Source organism: Takifugu rubripes, chromosome 1, assembly GCF_901000725.2.
Source record: "Takifugu rubripes chromosome 1, fTakRub1.2, whole genome shotgun sequence".
Lineage (NCBI taxonomy): Eukaryota > Metazoa > Chordata > Actinopteri > Tetraodontiformes > Tetraodontidae > Takifugu > Takifugu rubripes.
Window position 1 is genome coordinate 15,033,522 of NC_042285.1, and position 17,811 is coordinate 15,051,332.

The 17,811-nt window shown below is 44.2% G+C and overlaps 1 protein-coding gene across 1 annotated transcript; it reads right to left on the reverse strand.

The window, feature by feature from the left end:
- Window positions 1–92: 92 nt before the first annotated feature.
- Window positions 93–15,877, reverse strand: itga4 (integrin alpha 4). The gene is made up of 29 exons (XM_011607157.2): window positions 15,341–15,877; window positions 14,339–14,504; window positions 13,701–13,819; window positions 13,316–13,416; window positions 12,421–12,553; window positions 11,893–11,960; window positions 11,609–11,741; window positions 10,590–10,675; window positions 10,405–10,467; window positions 10,177–10,317; window positions 9,604–9,712; window positions 8,474–8,568; window positions 8,269–8,359; window positions 8,122–8,167; window positions 7,875–8,029; window positions 7,165–7,319; window positions 6,832–6,984; window positions 6,224–6,300; window positions 5,708–5,849; window positions 5,394–5,495; window positions 4,795–4,871; window positions 4,464–4,553; window positions 4,253–4,340; window positions 4,054–4,161; window positions 3,782–3,907; window positions 3,445–3,570; window positions 2,548–2,646; window positions 2,315–2,434; window positions 93–2,029 (listed from the first exon to the last, which is right to left on the reverse strand). Exons 2-29 carry the CDS (start codon window positions 14,497–14,499, stop codon window positions 1,925–1,927), a joined length of 3,069 nt encoding a protein of 1,022 aa, XP_011605459.2. The 5' UTR covers window positions 14,500–14,504; window positions 15,341–15,877; the 3' UTR covers window positions 93–1,924.
- Window positions 15,878–17,811: the final 1,934 nt, after the last annotated feature.

The following is a 17,811-nucleotide window of genomic DNA, read 5'->3' on the forward strand; positions in this document are numbered from 1 at the left end:
TTTTTCAAACATGTTTTTGTATTTAGAAGTGCTTTTTCTATGCCAACAGTGGAAACTTGCTTTGTTTTTGATCAGAACAAGGACGTCAGGCGTAGCTCAACAAGCCTTTATTTTATTAGTAATGTGTTGTAAAAGCAGTGAGACTCCAGTGCAGAACTTCACATTAACAAAGAGAAATGAATTCATCAAATCAGCTGAAATCTTTCGGTGTGGTGTCCAATTACAACAATGCTTTCCAATAATTTAAATACCCCATTTCAAGTAATTCAAGCATCTTCTCCCCTGTTACTGGTTTGTTTTTCTACTGTACTTTTTCATCCAAACTTTATTCCCTAATCTGCTCATCTTAGTTAATCTTTTTTTTTTTATTGTATTCATTCAACTCGATGTTAACTGAAGCATTTTATTTTACAAATAATATATTACTGTAAAATTTCAACAGGGATGTCATGTTGGAATGTTGTTATGTCCCTCATTGAAAATTGGGAATAATTAGAAGGGTTCAAATGTTTATGAATGATGATGGACAGTATAAATAGAAACATGGTCACACTGGACACAGACACACTTCATCCTCAGTCAGAGACTATTTAGCACTGTTGCTGCTGTTTAAAAAGTATAATTTATTTTCTCTCCATGTCACAGCTAACTATTAAAATAGGCCATTATGAGTCACTTTGCTGAGTCTGCTGGACTGTCATGATGGTCTCCACCTTGGGTTGATCTTTATTTTATAATTAACTGCAAAATCCTGTCATGTATATAAAACCAAAACTAATAAAATAAAACTCTTCTGCCCCAAGTGGTTATTCAGGGAAAATAGTCAGCTTCTAATCAGCCAGTCAGCTTCTATTATTATTATTATTTAACCCTGAATCGTCTAAGAATAGCAACTGTTGGCTGAAAACCAGGTGAATGCAGGTAAATCAGGGGCGACGTTTCTGTAACAAACGTAACTATTTTTCCTGTCATTATTACAGAGGAGAGTTTCTCTCCAAGCTGCAGCTCTCATATAAAAGCATCAATAACATGCTGACCCATCTGCTTGCACAGTAGTTTGTACTCTCAGTGGTGTTCCTGTTGGAAGTGGAGAAAAACCTTTAGCCAATAAAAATAAAGTGATTCTTAAAAACCTGGCGTAAGTGGATGTTTAGTGGAAAAGCGGTCCCAATTCCTTACCAAAGGCAAGTGTTCTAGTTTTACTGTAGCAGCACATCACAGCACCAAGTGATTACTTCTGTCTGGAAAATGTTGTATAGTGCAACACGGGCTGTGTGTGATTGTGTACACACACACAAACACAGACACACACACTCACAGACGCACAAACCACTCGGTTCAAAAACAACAGAAAATTTAACCGTAAAAAAAAAAAGACCAGCCGGCAGAAATGTGCTTCCTTCGTTTTGTTGTTAAGTGGGCTCAAAGCAGGAAGGTTGTGTGTTTGAGTCCAGCCTGGGCCTTTCCTGCGTTCACATGTCCTTCCCGTGGTTTTCATCCAAGTTCCCTGGTTTCATTCCACAGTCCAAAACATGCCCAGTAGCACCCCGGCGACCATAGTTAGGAATAAATGGTGGTTGAGAGTTGAAATGACGTTCCACAAATCACATCCCATTTTTACAGGCCCGTGTGTGTGTTCATCTGCAGTATTGTTTTTTTTGATGTTATATCCCATCTGGTGATTAAAGAACATCAGGGTTGGTGCGGCGGTGTGCGTCGTGCAGATGTTCTCCTCCATCACAGACGGTCTTCTTGTGATCCCCGCGTCAGACCAGGCCCGGACAGACCTCGCTGGCTGGCGACGTTTCCACAGCGTTCAACAGTTTCAGACTGACGCGCTTGTGGCTGGCGGCCATCCGTCCTTGCTGTCCACGTGGAGATGTAAACCACTGTCAAAGGTCGAGGCCAAAGGGGTCGCGCCTGGTTACGAAGTGCTCTCCCGTTCGTTGCTTTTGGGAACGTAATCCCAGCTGTCTCTGTTAAACTCCTCTTCCTTTTTTTTCTGGAGGTTCCTCTTAAAGAAACCAGCCTGAAAAACACAGACAGGCAGCTGATGATGGCGGGATAAAAAGTGAGAGTTGTGTGTGATATGTAACACTCATACGATTCTATTGCACTTTTACTGTCTTTGCATTCCTCCATACTGACGTTTACCTTTGCATTACATTCATTTACTGTGGTTGTTGTGCGTGTACTGTTGTCGTGGATACCAGAACTTTGTGATAAGCAGTAGTTTATTTGCTCTCATGTACTGTCATGTGGGAACGTTCCAAACCTCGATGGTAGTTTGTAAAACAGAGTCAAAGATATTCACCTTCCACAGACACCAGACGAGGGCAGCCAAGATCACCAGGCCTAAAATTAAACTGACAACGATGATGAAGATCTTCACCAGTGCCGAAGGCTTTTGGGTGAAAAGAGCTTCAACCACCACCTGCGGACGAACAACCCCAGTGCCATGAAGCTCTGCCACTTTGTGTAGGAAACGTCTGCAGGTGAACTCATCAGGTGCCTAAAACATGGAGCTGTTGACCGGGTTGGTTTTACCTCCGTGAGCGGTTGTCCGTGAATGAGGATGGTGTGAGGGTCCGCTTTGGGATTTGACATTACTGCTGTACTCTCAATCTTCATGATACCATGGCGACCCTGAGACAAGGAAATGGAAATGCATTCTTTGGTGATCCAGGTGCAAAAACATATTATTTACTGTCTACGTCTGTACATGCCAACCCTCTACACTTGAAATAGAGCGTTCAGGAACTGGCTGAAGATCATGAGCAGGTCTGTTCTGTTCCCCTGATAATTCACCTCAAATGAGGCAGATAAAAAGCCTGCAGTTGATTTCCAACAGCTTATTTGACTGCAGCTGTCGATATGAACTCCAAGAAGATGTTAATCTGAGTGAAATATCCCATTATTAACTGGTAAGTAAACAAATAAATCTGTGAGTTTGAGAGAGCCTTAAGGAAATGATTTACTGTTCAGCTCAACATCAAAAGTCCTGGAAGACACAGAGAGCAACACAGATGATGATGATGGCCACAGTTTTCCATTAATAAAATAAAAATAAAAAATCACAGTCTAGAATCCCTAATCCACGAGGGACACCCGGACGATAGTGGATGCAGAAGATTTACAACGTGGAAAATCTGCATCCACAACTCAAACTGATTCTGACAGAAGTCTGAGACTCATGAAACTGATTCTTTCATCAGATGAGACCGCGATTAACTTCAAAACAGAAAAGACAAGGAGAAGAAAAGCTCAGTCTCAGTAAAACCTCAGCATGTGTCACACATGGCGGAGGCTGACGTGCACCGAGAATGTGCGTGACTGTTAGCGGAACAGAGGCAAATGCTACAAAACGTGGAAAAAGAAATATCTCCAGAGAGCAAGTTGACACGCCTTCAGGAAACCTAAACAAGTGTTGTGTGTGTGTTGTACCGGAGCTTGAAGGAGCACATTAGGGTTGAGCTTGACCTCCAGGTGAATGCTGGCTTCTCTCCCCACCTCCAGGTTACCAAGATGACACACCAGCTGCTCGCACATCTCATCACCGCGACCACAAAACTGCCCAGAAACATCATCATGTAAATGTGACGCTTCTCTTTTTTAAAAAACAAAACATATATTAAAAGACACAAGGTGAGCCGAATGAGCACTCTGAAAAAAAATCTAAATTTAGTTCATTCAGTTGGAATGTGAATCGCTTTAATCTCATAACTAGACGTGTGTGTGTGTGAGAGAGAGAGAGAGAGAGAGACAGAGAGAGAGACAGTACCATTCTACGGGTGGAAACGGAAGAGAAGAAGAAGATGAGTCGTTTAATGACGGAAGCTTGAGGGACATCGCAGTCGTCGATAACTGAGATGGTTTGATCACTGAGTGAACACACACCGTGGGATGGCTGCGAAGAAAAAGAACAGAGTGCTTCATGACAGTACACGTGCTCCTTCCTTGACATACATCGCTACCGCACACACACACACATCAACCAGGAAGCACGCAGACGCCACTGGGGCTGAGCATGAAAGCCACCAAACACCTGCGTACCTGCCAGTCGACCAGCTGCAGCAGCCTGTGCCTGTAGGGCGTCAGGATCTTCGGCAGCATGATCACAACCACCGTGTCTCTGGACCTGCTGGGACCAGAATTTAACACCTGCGGACGGACAAAAGAGCCGATGCAGCAGATGAGGGGAGATTAAAGCAGGTGGAGGCCGAACGTGCACCCACCGTAGCGATCCGCCTACCTTGTACGTGTAGTTAAACGATTCAGTGTAACATTCGACCGAGGTGGCTTCTTCATCCCCGAAGACAAACGAGTTGGGAGTGACGAACCTGCAGGAGAAAACCAACCTTATCGGAGATGCTGGCGCTGGTCCGCCGATTTAAAAAGAAACGCTCTATTTTGGGGTAAGAAGCCTGTAATTCAGTGACTCTGCCTCACGACAGGAGACGCACCCATGCACATTAACGTTGACTCCATATTTGAGGGGGAGCGTCAGACTGATGCTGTTGTCATGGAGATACTCCTCATTCTCGAGGTTATCACTGCAAAGAAAAGGCAAACTTTCACCGTGGGTGTAACTAACCGATGGATGCAGAATCAACCGAAACAGCGAACAGCCAGGGCCAGATGTGTCCCAGATGTCCGGCATCAATCAGGCAACTTTTCATTCGGAGACATATTTTGGGTGAAATTACAGACTTATGCAGCTGGAAATATTCCATTTGTTGTTCCCTGGGTTCAGAAATGAAGACATAATGATGGGAGCGAACACGCCGTCCTTACCTGCTGGCGTTGAGGTGGAGGATGATGTCACCAGGCGTGCTGTTTTGGTTAACATCTAAGAGGAAGCTGATGTTCACCTGAACAAATACAGAAACACAGTTTCACACCCTTGCAGTTGTGTTTATAAATGGCAGCAGCAGGATGAGAAGAGGGTTAGAGTCTTTAAAATTGCTCTTGTTCTGAGCGACTGCCTTTCTGAGAACTTTCATTTGAATAAAATCTAAAAATGCTGTTCTGTCTTTTCAAAAAGGAACTTGGTGGTTTTAAAAGTTTCTTTCTCAATTTTTTTTTTTACAGTTGTGAAAGCAATAATGAGGACTTCCCAAACCTCGTCTTTGACCTCTGGACTACATTTCTCTGCAAGACTGGGCTTAACTTAGTAATGCTCCCTGTGTTCAGCATAAATGTTGACCCCTGTCCTTCCTATCCTGGCTTTCTCAGTAACTCAGGACCTTCTCAATGACTGTGGGATTCCTGTACTTGACGCTTCTAACCTGCAGCCACTTTCAGAGTGTGAAATAAACAAAGATGGAAGCTGGCATTGATTTCAAATGAACTTTTCTAGACAGTGAAGAAGAGTTTGTTTCTGTTCGCTGTACCTGACTGTGGGCAGACAGGAGGAGGCTGGTGAGGCTGCAGTCAACATCCACAGTTGTGCTGTTAACTTCCTGTGTCACATCACAGCTCACCCTGTTGTCCTCCTGTACACACACACACACACACACACACACACACACACACACACACACACACAGCTCGTTGGTTTGGCTGAGGCTACACTTGAGGCGTTCAATATTGCATGAAATTGAACTGAGCCATTAATGACCTGTTATAACCCCTCAAAAAGCACAAGATACAAGTTTAGAAAGTGGCTATTTGCTCGCGCTGCCCAGTCGGAGGAGTGTGACCTCACATTCTGCAGCACTTTATTGTAGTGGATGTTGCTGGGGAACCGCAGTGACAGTCGAGGCAAGAAGGCGTCATCTCCAGCGTTTCGGAGGGCAGTTTTCAACACGATGGTGTTTCCAGAGCCAAGAGCAAAATACGGCTGCTGACTGAAGACATGAACAGATGTATGACACAAACAGATGCATATATGATGTATATAAGTGAAGCTAAAAGCTTTAATCACATTTAGGTTTATTTTAAATCCAATGTGCTGGAAGATCAGCAGCTCCAGAGACAGCAGCAGCTGGAGAGCAGGGCGCCCCCCCCCCCAGCCTGATGCTTTAAATAGATCTGACGTAATAAGCGTGAGGTATTATTCAGCAGGGATCCCTCAAGATTCAGTTGAGAACTTCTTTAACCTCTCTGCCAACCCAATGTAAGGACTCACGAATCTGACTTATGCGTGACCCTGAAGGGTGGAAACACTAGGGTGTGTGTGTGTGTGTGTGTGTGTGTGAGTGTGTGTGTGTGTGTTTCTTACTGTGGGAGCATCAGTTCTGCTGACAGCTGCATGTTGGTGGAACAGTTCACCAGAGAACAGGATCGAGCAAATTGCGTCTGATAAAGAGAAGCGTATATTTATTCATTGTTGTTTTAATACAATGAAATAAAAAATCTTCTAGTGAACTCACACTGCTCTATTATTCAATAGTTTTGTGACCTTTGTAACGGGTAAATCTGCCTAAAATATGCAGGAATTTGTTGAATACCCCTAAATTCTGCCTAAATAAACTTTCTTTACAATTAGCCAGAAATTAACTAGTGTTAGTTATAGAAATAAACTTGTGCCCCCTCAAGTTTGAGTTTTTGGGATTTTTCCCTGCGAAATTTTAAACGTGGAAAAGTTCTTCCTGAAAAGTTCAGCTGCTAATCCTTCCACCACAAGCATGCGAGTAACCAAGGAGAGTCCATCCATCCCTGCCTCAACATCCATCCGATGGCCTTGCTGGGTCATGTGACTCAAGCAGGGGACTCAACTCAAGAGCATTTTTGACTAGAAACTGATGGTTTTTTAAATCTAAAGTTGGATTTCGATGCGAAACAACAAACTGTTGCTGGTTAAACAGCTGTGCCCTATCCGCTGGGTACCTGGTTGGTGATTCGGTTCTGGTGTCCGGGGCTCTGCTGCAGAATGGGTTTTAATGGAGGGAAGGCGTTGGCGTTGCCTCTGTGCGGGCTTGTTTCGCTGTGACTGTAGGAGACCTCAAACTCAACCGGAGTAAAGATGTCCCTCACGTCTTTCTGTAAAAGGCAAAAACAGAAGGACGCCCAACTTATCCAGTCGGTCAACATCTGGGTTCATATTCTCCATCCAGGTCGCTGCAGCCTTAAATCCTAAAGCTGAACAAATCTGGACTTTTGGTTTTCACGGACTGCCCTCAAACGCAGCACCCAGACCTTCTGTGTTGGTGGGTGCGTTACCTTCTGGTGAGCCACGTGTGTCAAACAGGTGATCTGGCCAGGTCGCGCCCTCACCCACCCCCTGGTGCTATTGGACGATCCGTTATAATGGAAATAGAAACGATGAGGAAAGGACGGTTTATGGAGGGGATCAGCCGTCAGGTTATATTGAAGATCTGAGGAAGAGAAGGGGAGGAATCTGTCAGCAGCTTCAACCCTGCTGGGGGAGGAAGGAGCCTCTTAACTGATTTATTAGATATTGTTATTGACAATGTTGCTTTTTCCATCACTGCCACCATGTGGCAGCAGTTGGAATGCTGGCAATATGGCGCGCTCTCTCATTTGTAGCACCGTTTTTATGTGCGGCCCGGTCTTACTCGTTTATTTCAGCACCCTACCACCCACCGTGCTCTGCCTACCTCGCACTGCACGTAGCCTTAACGTGCGGCTTTTCTGTCCATTATTAGGATATTCCTGCAGATGTTAGAAATGCTCAGCTGCCTCCAGATAGATGAGCATGACATGGGATGATGTTCACTGGGGGGCATTTGTTTATTTGTGGTCATCTGGACCCACTCATGTTGGAGGCTTTGGAGTGCTGACACGGATGGATGCATTTAAACTCTTCTGTTTGATTTAAGTTGTCTCACTTTTTTTAAAATGCCCCCCTGAAAGGCTCTAAAACTGTCCACCACGGCTCTAGAAGCAAGAATGCATCAGCATCTACGTACCGATGGCTCCTCTGAACTGCCGGGACCTGACGCTGAAGCAGATGGACACGTTGAAGCACACGGTGGGGGCGTCCTGTTCTCTGCATGTTGCCATCTGCTGGTCAATCTGCTCAGGCAGGACAAGAGACACCTTCACCTGGACAACAGGCCGCGTCCTAAAACAAAAAATACATTTACACATTTAAACAACAGAGTTCTAAAATCAAAGAAGTCACTCTTGTCCAGTCTAGAATCATTGCTGCTTCACCTCAGCACAACAGCAGAATCTGAGAGGAACGCACCAACGGCTACATCTGGAAGACAGATTTATAACAGATAAGAAAATGATGTAAACAAGGGAAAAAAGAGTTGAATGAGCTTGTAGTGTGTGTGTGTGTGTGTGGGGGGCTGTTACCCTGGTAGCCATTGTGATCTATGTCAACGCCAGAGGTCAGTGATTGGCCAAACATTTGAAGTCTATGACCCAGAGTGGATCCAGTGATCCTCTGCAAACACACACACACACACACACACAAACACACACACACGCACGTGCACACACAGGGTTGAATGTCACAGAACAGATGTGAATGCATCAGCGCAGCCGTCAGTGAGGGTACCTGAGAGGGAGCTGCTGAGATGCCCTCCTTCCTACCGTTGTAGATGTAGACGGCTCCATTCAGGTTCTCTTCATGAGGGGCTCCGATGGCCACATCTGCTCACAAAGAAGGTTCTAGTCAACATTTTATAAGCTGCTTCTTTTGTCTCTGATCATTAAAACTCCAATAGGTAACCTGGAAAACAGGACTGATACCTGTCAGCAAGGACACATTTACATGTGATAAATTTAAAGAAATGCTATTGATATTAGAATAAATACTAGTTTAGACCTGTTTTATTAATTGTAGAAACACTAAGGAGCAATAATCTAGCAGGTGTTAGGGTTAAGGTTAGGGGACTTAGCTGATATCTCCATAGATATCTTAGTTTCTATACAAATAAAAGCACTCATGGAAATGTAAAAGCGATCTAAATCTGGATGGATTCCAAATCCAACACATTTGACTGTTAAATCATCCACTTTTAACTTTACTTCCAGACTCTGTGTGACCCCTTTGTAAAATACAAATGAATAGACTGATTGCTGCTCAGGACATCTCAGGCTTTCAGATTATTACAGCAAGAGAAAACTCCCCCCCGGTTCCTTTAATATTGAAGTGTGTCTTTCAGAGATGAGAGAGGAGCGCTTCTACGAGGTACGCGTGCAGTCCATTATATAGTCTAATTACAGGACAGGTTCAGTCACAGAGCAACAACAGCTTGTCATTACTTTTTTAATGGCGTTAACAGCACACTCTGACCCTCCGGCTCACACCCCCATCAGGAAAATGGGAAAAGAAAACGGATGTTTCCCTGTTATTAGCAAAAGGCAGAGACTGATGTCGTCTTTGCAGGTGGCTAAATGTGAATGTTCTGGGTTCGGGCTGGTGGAGACGCATTCATTACAACCACATACTGCAGTAAAGGTACCGCTGAAGGTCACTCCAGCTGATCTAGAGGAGCCCTTCATAGGCCACTTGAATTACTTTTTCTCTGAAACAGTGTTAGTGGTGGTAGAAATCACTCAGCAGTTATATTTAGGGTGGCGTTTGCATTAAACAGTGCTGACTGGAACATTGTTAGAAGGGCGTGGGCGTTGGTGTCGCATTTAGTGTGAAGATGTCAGATATAGTGCTGCTGCGGTCTTTACCGGGATAACCGTCATCGTCCAGGTCCCCCAGGTCAGCAACAGTCTCTCCAAACCGAGCAGCGTAGGCGTCGCTGCCCGTCAGCTGAAACGCTGCCTCTGCCAACTTTCCCTGAGATCAAATACAGTTCTTTAACCAAAGCGCTAGAGACACTAGATTCGTGCTTTCACAGTACTGAGCTGTTTTATATTGGGATTATGTGTGAGGAGTTATCATTAAATTCCTTCTTCGCTTCACAGCAATCGCGAATCGCAATGAGGACCTGCATTATAAGCAATTATTTCAAGGTTTTGGGAAAACTAAACTTATTTTCTCCCATTACAGCCTGAACTCCAGCAAAAATATTTTAAATTACACCTGTGAGCCAACACTGTCAATCTCATTTTATCTTATTTATTATCAGCTGCAGCTACTGTGTACAAATCTGTAAATGTCGCATCAGCCATGTTGGAGGGTAAAGACAGATCCTCATCAAGCATCTATATGGTGTCTGTCACTATCAAGACACTAGTGTGTGTGTGTGTGTGTGTGTGTGTGTGTGTGTGTGTGTGTGTGTGTGCGTGTGAGGGCCCCACCTGACCCTGGTTGATATACACATGGACTCGTCCCTCCTCCCTGGTGGCGCCTGTTGCCATCGGCGCACCAACCAGCAAATCTGACAAACCATCAGCGTTGAGATCGATGGCGCACACGCTGGAGCCGAAGTACGATCCCAACTATGCAAACACACACACACACACATCAAATACACATACATGCAGCGGATCATTTTCAACAGAAGCCGATGCTAAGCGGCGCCTCACCTCTTGTCCAGACACCTCAGAAACGATTCGTAGGAAGCTTTTGTCTATAGTGAAGATAAAGACCTGCACATTAAAAGATACGCATTAAACAGCTGCAGCACACGATGCAAAGAAAAACTCCATTTGAACGTTATTTGCACGCTCCACTGCTGAATCGAGAACAGCAGGTAGCAGGAGGGCCTTACCTTGCCTTTTTGGTAGTACTGCGGGGCTCCGCCCACTACCTCCACGCTGTCAGGGCTCAGAAAGTGGCCAGCTCCAACTGAGTAGCCTGATCATGAGCAGGACACGTCACAATGTGTTAGTCCCCAGCTCATTTCTCTTATGCCATTATTTTCATATAATTACTTTTGTGGTTTTTTTCCCCATTGCAATGATAAAATAAATGGATTTTTCAGACTTGCCTATTAAATTCATCAGGGTTAAAGGTTGTCAGCAATATAAATTCCATATAAATTTGTGTTCACTGAGTTCAGTTTAAGAGCCTGGTTGTGGGATTGCTGTAACTGTGACCATTTATGGGTTGACAGAGTCAAAAGGGACTTTGTCCTGCATCAGTCTGAACTAAGGCTGAGCTATTTTTTGCTTGCTTTCATCAAACGCTGATAGAAGCAAAACAATTAAAATCCGCCCAACGAAGAGAGCAACACGTTCTGCTCAACGTCCTGTTTCACATCCTCTGCACAAAAAAATAACTAATGCTGACATATCTATGCACAAAGGTTGTCACTCTCCTCTTGTGAAACGTGACGTTTTCGTGGGTTCGTGAACAAACATCAAAAACCCTTCACAGTTGTGGCTGCGCTCTTTCCTCGTGCTTCACTCTCTGAGCCGCAGCAGCAGCGCTTCAGCACCGCTGCTGCTGCGGCTCAGAGGCCTCTGATTCAGGTATCTTTGACTCAGCTTTGAAGCTATTTCGATAACCTGCAGTGACAGAACGGCATGAACTCCCTCCGAGGTCAAATGGAGGACAGGGAAGTCCGGCCAGTGCAGAATTCAAAGCAATATTCTGTGATCACTGGCAGAAAAGCATCTGTTAAATGTATATTCTCTGGCCCCTATGCTGCAGAAAATTGTTGTCATCTCTTAATCCACATCTGATGTGTTGACAGATGTTGTATTTTTTTTATTTTAAGCCCTCCAAGTGTGACAGATTGAAACCATAGAAAAATGTTGTATACATTGTTTGTGCCGCTTCATTTACCTAAGTAGCTTCCGAAGCTGACAGCTCCGGTTTCATCGTCCAGGTACACAGACATCCCCCCACTGGAGGTGTTAAAGACCAGAACTGAACCCGTCCAATAAGAGGTCCCCGGAGCTCCCATTATGATTAAATCCTGAGGCAGACAGGGACAAAGCAAAGTTTCAGTGATAGGTGACGTCTTCCAGCCTCCCTACGATTATAACTCATTTCATCATATTTTTTTATTATTGGTTTTGGGATTAAATCTGTTCTGATTCTGCTTTTTCATTCTCTGTACCACTGACCCGGGTCAGGAAGTTGGAAATACCCGCTTGACACGAGCCATAATCCTCGCCAAACTTCTTCTGGTAATCTGCAAGAAAAGAAGGCCGGCGGCATGTTTAAAGGTGAGGGCGAGCAAACAGCAGTGGAAAAAACCCAACTGTTGTTGCTTCCTGCAGCCACACAGCTGCTGCTTTCACACCGACTGCAGCACACAGAGAATGATGAGGCCTGGACCGGACCCAGACATCAAACGTGAGAGAAACAAACAGCAGAACAGCTGGTGAAAACTGCTGGGATGGATCATACCTATGTACAGTAAATGCAAATGGGCCGTGGGCCACACGTAACACAATAATGTAACTAAAAGAACATTTCTGACTTTCTGAAAACAGTAACAATAACATGCTAATATTATGCACCCATCATGTGCTGCCCACACATGTAGCCTTATCGCTATGGCCCAACTGCCACTGTATATGGAAATATCCCAGAATGTCCAGGTGTGTGATAAAATCATCCCAAGCTTTGTTTCGTGTGTGTGTGAATACCTCTGTAGCAAGGAATAATGGGTTGGGCATGTCTCAAGTCATTTCCATAGCGATAACAGACTCCATTAGGCAGTTTGTGAGTCTGACTGTCTGTCTGGCTGTAGAAAATGTTCTTCCAGCGATGAGCACACGCCTGAAAGCACACAAACAGATACACACACACACACACACACGCACACACACACACACACACACACAAGATATGACACATAAACATGTGATATTGATTTTAAGGCTAGTGTCTTGTGACAGTCCATGTGTGTCAATAAGTTTGAGGATTCTCATACATTTTGGACTGAAATTTACAGAATGGCTGTTGTTTTTGGTTTCTTTTTACAGATGTAGTGGGTCAAAGCAGAATAAAATACATGCACGTGGCCACGTGTACTCATGCACTGCCGTATCTATTACAAAGCTTTTATATGTAATACTGAATTCCCATTTGCGAGAGCTTGGATCAGCACACAGAGCAGCAGAACACAAGATTAATACAGGAATACTAGAAAATACAGTAGATCACTGATGCTTATATGATGACAAGACTGAAGAGGTTTTACAGCTTCTGTGTGTGTACATGTGTGTGTGTTTGTGTGTGTGTGTATGTTTGTGCTTGCTACATACTGAGTACGCAAATCCTAATTTTACTAGCAAAGTGAGGACATTTTTGGGAAGTGAGGAGCGAGTCCTCACAACTTCAAAGAACTGTTTGAGGTTGACATTAGAATTAGGCTTAGGTTATAGTTGGGGTCAGGGTTAGGGGGTTAGTTAGGGTGGTTAGGATTAGGGTAAAGGGTAACACATTATGTCAATGAAAGCCTTCACAAAGATAGACGTACAAGGATGAATGTGTGTGTGTGTGTGTGTGTGTGTGTGTGTGTGTGTGTGTGTGTATTACCAGGACGTGACCTCCATTGTCTCCGGGTTGTCTGGACAGACTAACTCCCAGCCACTGATGATCGCTGTCTGCTTTACACGTCTTCCCACACTTCTCTACATCTGCATATCAACACCAATGCAAATATATTTACAATGAGGTAACACACACACACACACACACACACACAGACACACAGACACACACACACACAAACACACACTCACAAACTTGGGCAAAACTATTTTTATCTTCCCTCTCAGCAACTCTGAGGTCAACACACACTGTAAGGCTTGATTTTCTGACAGAAATTTAAAAATGAGCTTGCTGGATAAAGCTGTACTGTACAGGGTCAGCGAAGGGGGCCCTGTTCTACAACACAACATGTAGACATACACAAACACACCTGAATGCATTTGACGGCAGCGGCGGTGCTCAGCACTGATGTCACAACTGTAAATGGCTCCCGGAGAGTCAACCAAAGGACTAGAGGAAGAGTTCGCTACTGGAGCTCCAACCACCAACCTTAGGAAGAGACAGACAGACAGAGACAGAGACAGAGACGGACAGAGGGACACAGTCAGACAGAAGATTGAGATGTAGACTGCCTGCAGCTGTGTCTGCAGCTGAAGAGCAAAGCATCAAAGAACCTCTGTCGTTAACAAGAACTGACTAATTAATATGTAGACACACACAGAGAGACAAGTCAACACTTCAAATGTGAAGAGAAGTAAAAAACGGGCAAAAAAAGTCCTGCACTCCTTAAAGAACCAACCGAATTAAACAACAGATGAAAGTGAGTGAAAATATGAAAAGATGAAATCAAAGAAAACACCTTAAAACACGTATGTACACAATATATACTGTATCTATTAAGAACTAACGATAATTGATCATCAAAATGGGTTAAATTTTAGGTTAACAGCAATAATGGAAAAGAAACTGAAAATCCCAGTCTAGTGTTTGACAAACAGGTAAAGTGTGTAACAACAACCAGCAACAACAGTGTCAGCAGAGGTGCAGGACAACAAGGTGAGAACAGACCAGCTCTGAGCTCTGTGCTGATGCAGCAGCACAGAGTATCCGAACATGGAGGACGGAGGACCACTGAACACCAGACTATGCTCCTGGTCCAGATTGTATCCTGCTGCAGGATGGATGAGGAGCAGAAGCTGAGCCAGGATCAGCCCGCAGCCCACATACATGGTGCCTAATGAGGGATGCAAAATGGAGAGAAAAACACGGGACAAGGTCACGAGGTCATCGATCGACACAAGGTAAGAAACAGTCTTTAAAGCTCGATTTCTACAGCTACGCATTATCAAATTAATCTTGGCTGGTGAATTTCAGTCAGATCCACTGAATTTAATACTATTGTGTTATGATTTTGCCTCAGAAATGCCAGTTAAAAACTGCATCACCAATAAAAAATAACTTATGGGTGACAATCGAGTTTCCCGTGTGCAGGATTTGTCGCCATCTATCAGCCAGATCATATATTGCATTAAGTGATATCCTGTCTTATCCTCCTTTTTTGCACGTAGGAGATCTAATGCAGAAGAAAATCCAAAACCATGTCAATCATTGTTAGGTATTAGGTTCACTTAATAAATATATAATTTAATAATATATAGTTTCTGAATTTTTCCATTCTGATTTGTTTTAGATAGATAGATAGATAGATAGATAGATAGATAGATAGATAGATAGATAGATAGATAGATAGATAGATAGATAGATAGATTATTAAATACACTTCAAAGATTTTTTGATTGAATTGATTGAATGTGAGGTATTGAAAGAAGAAATGACAGAAACACAGCACATGAACTTTCATTAAAGTTCTCAACAGTAAAAGTTCTCAGCGCTCTTGGATTTTTGATGTATTGGATTTTTGGCTGTATAATCACCATTCTACAGTCATTCTTGTTATGTTTAGATTAATATAATTCTAATCTAACCTTTGAATTAATATCTGAAATATTTTTCAGGTTAAAGTATTTGCCGTATTTAAGGAGTATTTCTTCCCATTCATTCACTACCAACCTCTGCTGTGTTGAGATCAGTGTTGAGATTAAGAGCAGAAAGATCTTCTGGGAGATGGATTAAGTCCGCCGCGTTGCCGGTTCCACTCCCTCGTGAAACCGCCTGTTGCTCCACGGTCCCTTAAAGTTGAGCGCGTGGACCGCGCGCGAGGGTCACGCGAGCGTGGACGGATAACCAAAGAGAAAAAACCCCAGAAAGAAATGATGACGATAAAATGCGACGGTGGGTCAAAGCTGTGAAGGTAAAGTCCGTCTGAGTGGAAGATGAAGTTAATAACGCGCTCAACTGAACCGAGGGGACGCTCCCTCTCTGTGGTGAGTGCGGGAGCGCGTGCGTCGGTTTCCTCTCCACCCGCGTGCGTGTGCGTGTGTGCGTGCGTGTGTTCGGGGTGTTTCCTCTTCAGTTGGTTATCGACTCACTGAACGGAGTCAGGCTGGTTGTAATCTGATTACTGACTCAAACTCACATAAACAGATGATAGTTGTTCTCATCCTTCCTTGGATTTAGAACATTTACGGACACTTTCAGGGGGTGAAAAAAGTTCTGTGGTGTATTTTTTCATGTTTTAACCATTTGAAAAGGAAATTTGATTCATTTAAATAGTTTTATGACAGAATTTTTCTATATTAAAACTTCACCCTGCAATTAAAATGCATCATCTACATAGTTCTGTATATAAAATATCAACATTTGTTTGTTTTTTACACAAAGTGCTTCTGTTCATTCTTATTAACAATAGATTTGTTATACAGTTCCATGTTTTTGTGTAATATATTTGTTATATGCTTGCACAATTCAGTGTGTGGTCGCGTTTTCACCGTTGCCAGTGTGGTGCACCACAGCCCAAACTCCTGCTCAGCCTCTTGGGGAAGAGGAAGTCCCTTTTGTGTGTCTGCTGCGGGTCACCAGATCATCACAGACCCACACACCTCACCAGCAACTTCAGCGATGCATTGACCATATCCAGTTAAAGTTCGGCAGCATGTCCTTACAGAGTCACGCAGCTCCGAGGAATCCCAGGCTTTTGTCCAAAGGGACGCCGAGCAAAAGAAGGAAGGGCATTTTCACAGCAGTTTATTCATCCGCGTCTCACTGCAACATTTATAAAAACTATTTGCAAATAATGCCTTTCTTGTGCTCAAAAGGAGTTTCTTCCCTAGTTTTTCCATTTTTATCCGTTCTGATAAAAATAGTCCAGACAGAAAGACAGTTGTACAGCAGACAGACTGTTTGGGTTCACGACAGGAACTCCATGCTACACGCAGACATGCATCCATTCTCAGTGTGTGTTGGTATTTCCTGTTAATGACCCAGCAGTTACTACATTGTGGTGCGTTCAGCTACTGTTCCCACCCTCCCACGAACCCTGAAGGAGCTAAAAGCAACAAACGACCCCATGGAGGAATTCTTCACCCTCTGACTCCTTTTTTTAGTCGCTGTCACTGATACTGTTCATCATTTCATGTTTTAAAGATGGTGGGGCTCTCCCAGAAGCAACAGTCACGCCGTCAGTCAGGCTGACATCATGTTCTGGTAAACTTGAGAGAATGATCTGGGAAAGTGAATCATAAACCCACCCAGGGAGGGGACACACCATCATACGCAAGAGAGTGGAAAAAGGACATCACAGTCTGAACGGCTCATCGTGTGGCTGTATGGTCTCCATATGAGTGTGTGCACGGGGATCTTCTCCCACACTTGCACAGGGTACTGGCGAGCTCCTGTGGGATGCGACGATACTCCCAGGGATGCTTGGTTAGATTCATGGTGAACAGGATGGTCACACACTTGGGCCACATGAGGCCCAAACCCAGAGCCAACTGTACCATCAGATGGTCTGACAATGGGTCTGAGGGGACCTCAGGACACCACCAGCTCACACAGGGAAGTCTGTACATCCCTCTAGAGATGGGAAGTCACTGACCCACTGCCAAACTGCTCATGCTGGAAAACTCTGGAGACAACAGAACATTCTGCACACATATGCAAAGTGAACATCTCAGCCAGTTCTAGTGTCCTCTGGTAACTGTCCACTGGGCTGCACGGTGCCAAGCTCTGGCCTTTGTGCCACCCTCATGGAGTGTGTTTCTGAACAGCTGGACAGTCGTAGAGTTTGACGCCCTCCTACAGCAACTCCACCGCCCCTGGTTGACCCACCCGTCTCCTGGTATCTCCTCCATGCTCGTGGCACTGCTTAATCTGCCGTCTGTCCCATTTGAGCACCAGCAGGTGAAACGGACCCACTATCAACTCTTCACTCAACAGGTGGACATGTGATTGATTTGGAGATACACGGTGATAATTGGGTGATTCCTCTTAAACAGCGTACGTTGTCAGATGAAGCAGGCTCTGTTTGAGACACACCAGCCTCTGGAGCAACAGAGATGTTAGCTTGTCATTAAAATAGTTCCACTAGTTTGAAATGATGTGATCATATCTGTGTGTGTGTGTGTGGGGGGGGGGGGGGGGGT